The 4251-nt window shown below is 32.9% G+C and overlaps 1 protein-coding gene across 1 annotated transcript in view; it reads right to left on the reverse strand.

Annotated features, from left to right (window-relative positions):
- SMCHD1 (structural maintenance of chromosomes flexible hinge domain containing 1) overlaps positions 1–4251 on the reverse strand; it is a 151843-nt gene that overhangs the window by 77384 nt on the left and 70208 nt on the right. The window contains exons 23-24 of the mRNA XM_005868751.2: positions 2203–2299; positions 1066–1138 (exon numbers count right to left, since the gene is read on the reverse strand). Of these exons, the coding sequence (XP_005868813.1) occupies positions 1066–1138; positions 2203–2299 (170 nt within the window). The remainder of the gene's footprint in view (positions 1–1065; positions 1139–2202; positions 2300–4251) is intronic.

Consider the following 4251-nt stretch of genomic DNA (forward strand, 5'->3'; position numbering starts at 1 on the left):
ACTTTACTTCCGCACCTCCTCTGAGTCTCAGTGTGCTTTTCTCTTTCCTTCTAGTTGTAGAATTTCCACTCAGCCAGCCTTCCTGTGGTTCTGGATGATGTCCCTTTTGTCTTTTAGTTGTATTTTTGAAGTGGTTGTGCGAGGCAGCAATTTCTGGTGTTTGCTTATGCCGCCATCTTGGTTTCTCTATACTCTTACTAAGGCGCCAATTTTTATCAATTCATGATTGAGGGAAACCTCAAACTACTGGAATTTATAAAGGTAATAAAATAGCCAACGTTTCTTTTCACTCAAAACTAGTACAAAAGGTCATATATAAAGATATAATCATGGTATTGTTAATATCGGAGCTAAAGCTTACATCTCAAGCACTGTTCTAGTCATTTTACAAACACATGCAGTTCACATAGAGAATGCATGCATATTGAAACTGTGTCTTCCATTCAGTTACCAAGGAACTGCAGAGTAAGAGTTGCCCATATTAACTCATTTAATCCTCACAACTCTGAAAATAAATATTCTCATTTTACACATGAAGAAACTGACACATACAAATTTACCTAGCTCATCATAGGTGTCAGTTTAAATTCAAACCCAGAAGGGTTGCGTCTAGAATATATTCTGTGAATTTCTAAAATAGACTGTTCCTCAAATTAGCCAGCAACTTCTACCCTGTGAAACTGTAATGTAACTTCATTTTCAAATTGACAACTTAAGTACATGAGAAACTTTTTTTCTTAAAATACGAAGTAGTCACAGTTGTATTAGAAGAGGTAAAAGACTGATCCAGTTGTAATATAAGCCTAGTAAGTATAGCCCTAAAAATGGTTCCCAAATACATTTTCAATATTCAAATTTTCCTCCCAAAGTTATTTTTAGAATGTCTCTAAAGTCTTCCTCAAGGTTTTCCCGTTTTTTACTGTTCATTTCTGTCAGTGCTATGTTTGACATTCATATGTCTTTTCAAGACTTATATAATTATCACACCAAAAGATATTATTACACATTATCATAAGAATATTATTTAAAAGGTAAACTTAGGGATATTTCTTAAAATAATATTACCTGGTAGTAATCTAATTTTCAAAATCTGTGAGTCTTCTTTAAAACCCGGAAGAATAACCTTCAGATTAAAATTCTGTTGAAAAAAATTTAAACAAATCCAAGTCTTACATAAATACTTAAGTATTTTATCACCTCAATTCTGATTTATTTTTGCTTTTTATTTTATACCATTATAGAAGTCTACTTAGCAATTTTATATTAAAATTATATGTAATTATATATTTATGTATATATAGAAGATACAGGTAAAAGAATTGTCATACTGCTTCTTTACAGACTATAGTCTTCAGATTTATAAGGTATAACCTCTGAGTAATGACCAAATTCAGGTTTGACATATACAAAAATGTAGGACAATAGTCAAGTGGAAAAAACAAAAATCTACAAATTCAACAGAGTTTTCTGGATTAGATCCTGGAATAGAAAAAAATACTAGTGAAAAACTGGAAAAATGTAAATAATAGTCCATAGTGTTGTCAATAGTATTGTATCAATGTTCATTTCTTAGTGTGGATAAATATAGAATGGTTATGTAAGATATTAATAGAGAAAGCTAGATGAAGAGTATGTGAACTCTGTATTCTATCTTCTAACTCTTCTATAAACACACTTTTCTTTATCCAAATACCAAACCCATTTTGTTTACAGAAGTGAGCTAAAGTTTCTCATATATTTGTTTCTGTTCTAAGAATTCAAAAATGGATGGAAAAAGCGAGAGAAAAAGGAATAATGGAAATACTGGGGGAATCACTTTGTAAAGAATATGATTGTCTAACCACTATGCAGTATACCTAAAACCAATACAAAGTAATATTGAAAGTAAACTGTAATTGAAAATTTTAAAAAAGAGAAACAATACAGTACTGAATAACTGTATTGAAAAATGACCTTGAATGTGAAAAGACTGAAATAAAGATGATGAAGACAGTTGAAAAATATTGAATTAATCAATGTTTAACAAAAATAACAGTAGCAAACATGCAAATTTTTCTTAGAGATATACATGGTAATTAAGTGACATGATCCTGATTAATTCCTAAGAAGCCAACATTACTATCATGTTGTTAAAAAATAAGTTATTCAATTTTAAATTTACAATTTCATTTTTACAACTGCAACATTTATATCAATGCTTACCTTGCCTTGACAAGAATTTACAGGGCCCTTAGCTGTAACACCTCGAATTATACAATTTGGTCCCTTGGTTATTTCTTCATATTGTAAAGATAAACCACTGGAAAAAACAAATTATTATGTAAGTTCTCCCTATTACCTACAAATAAGCTGCAAATGTGTTCTGTTTTCTCGTATGCCATTCACAAGTTTAATTCATTTTTTAAATAAAATAGTATTTTTAAAAAAGGAATAATTGAACAAAAAAGCAAATTCCTATGAATTTTTTTCCATAGAAAAATGATCTAACAAGTACTGATAAATGATACCAATAAGCCAAACACTGCAAATGGTAGACATACTGTAAAATTTCATATAATGAATTAGTAAAGATACAAGGTAGGAAAATAAGCAAATGCTAGACTATGGACATAAGTCTAAGAAGAAAAAATAATACAAATAGGCCAGGGTTAAGCATTTCTTCAGCTTTTGCATAGATTCTTTCAAATCTTTCACCCTTGCCCAGACAGTTGTGTTTCAGTGGTTGAGCATCAACTAATGAACCAAGAGGTCCCAGTTCAATTCCCAGTCAGGGCACATGCCTGGGTTGTGGGCTCAATCCCCAGTAGCAGGCATGCAGGAGGCAGACATTGATGTTTCTCTCTCATGGTTGTTTCCATCTGTCTATGCCTCTCCCTTCCTCTCTCTCTATAAAAAAAATCAATAAAAACATATATAAAAAAAAACTTTTTACCCAATGGAATTTCAGAGAATTTTTGGCACCTATAACAGGCAAATTTAAATAAAGTAAAAAAAAAAAATCAAGTATAGTCTTATAAAGATGTAATATTGTTAAAATATATACTGAGATCCCTAATCTACTACCATGGGCAATTTGATTTCTAAATCACCTTTGGACACGTGTAGATCCTTAGAGTGTAAACATTTTACTGTCAAGGGGTAAGGTGAAAAAATAAAGAAAAAGTACAACATGATGAAGAAAAAGCCGATTTTTTCTGAATGGAATTTAAATATTTACAAGTATTTCTGAATAAATTGCAAAAATTAAACAACATACTTTGCTTGAAAAAAGACACACAGTAGCATATGAGATAAACTTCTTTGGGAAGATGACACATTAAAGGCACACATATATTTGCACTATCTCATAAAACCTTAGGAATATGCCAACAAAGAGATTTCTTTAATTTACTGTTAAAGACAAAGATTTAACAAGGGAGAAAAGGAAGAAGAGATAAGGACAAAACTTACTAGAACACAGTAGCAAGTGACCTAGTAGTCTAAAAAAAACTTGAACCCTAAAACAGCAATGGAAAAAGTCAGAAACCAATCTATACCACAGAATTCCCAGGTATCATTCAGGAACTGGTGGTACTAGTTACCTCTAAAAGTGGTTTAAAAAGAGAAACGCAAAATAATGATAGACAAGATTAGATAGATAGATAGATAGATAGATAGATAGATAGATAGATAGATAGGAAATCAACATCCCCAGACCTCCCCTCTCTGCCTCTGTCAGAGGACTAAAAGATTATTTTTTGAAAAAGGCTAAAGCAGAGTCTCTGAACCAGGGGAAAGCACATAAATTGAAGGACAGAGTAAAATAATAAAAAGAATAGAAGGGTAATCCTGAATAAATGCATATAGACGCTGAGACCTTCCCATCCCCATTCTTATCCCAGCCTTGTAACTGGACAGGTTATGAACCTGGAGTGCTAAACTATTCCTCTCAAATCAAGAGACTAAAGACTTTTCTTTGAGAAAACAGCCAGGCCCCCCAAAAAAGAAAAGACTTAAAAATACTGACAGCAGGATTTCTCTCCAAGGAAGTGTTACAGGCAGATAATTCTATAGTGGAGTTCATAGTCATCAGCATCTCCCACACTCCAACTGCACTTTAGTTCCCCACTCAATTATAAGAAGACTAGAGGCCCGGTGCACAAAAATTTGTGCACTCGGAGGGGAGAGGGGGTCCCTCAGCCCGGCCTGTGCCCTCTCGCAGTCTGGGAACCCTCGGGAGATAATGACCTGCTGGCTTAGGCCCGCTCCCAG

This window comes from Myotis brandtii, unplaced genomic scaffold, assembly GCF_000412655.1.
Source record: "Myotis brandtii unplaced genomic scaffold, ASM41265v1 scaffold276, whole genome shotgun sequence".
Classification (NCBI taxonomy): Eukaryota; Metazoa; Chordata; class Mammalia; order Chiroptera; family Vespertilionidae; genus Myotis; species Myotis brandtii.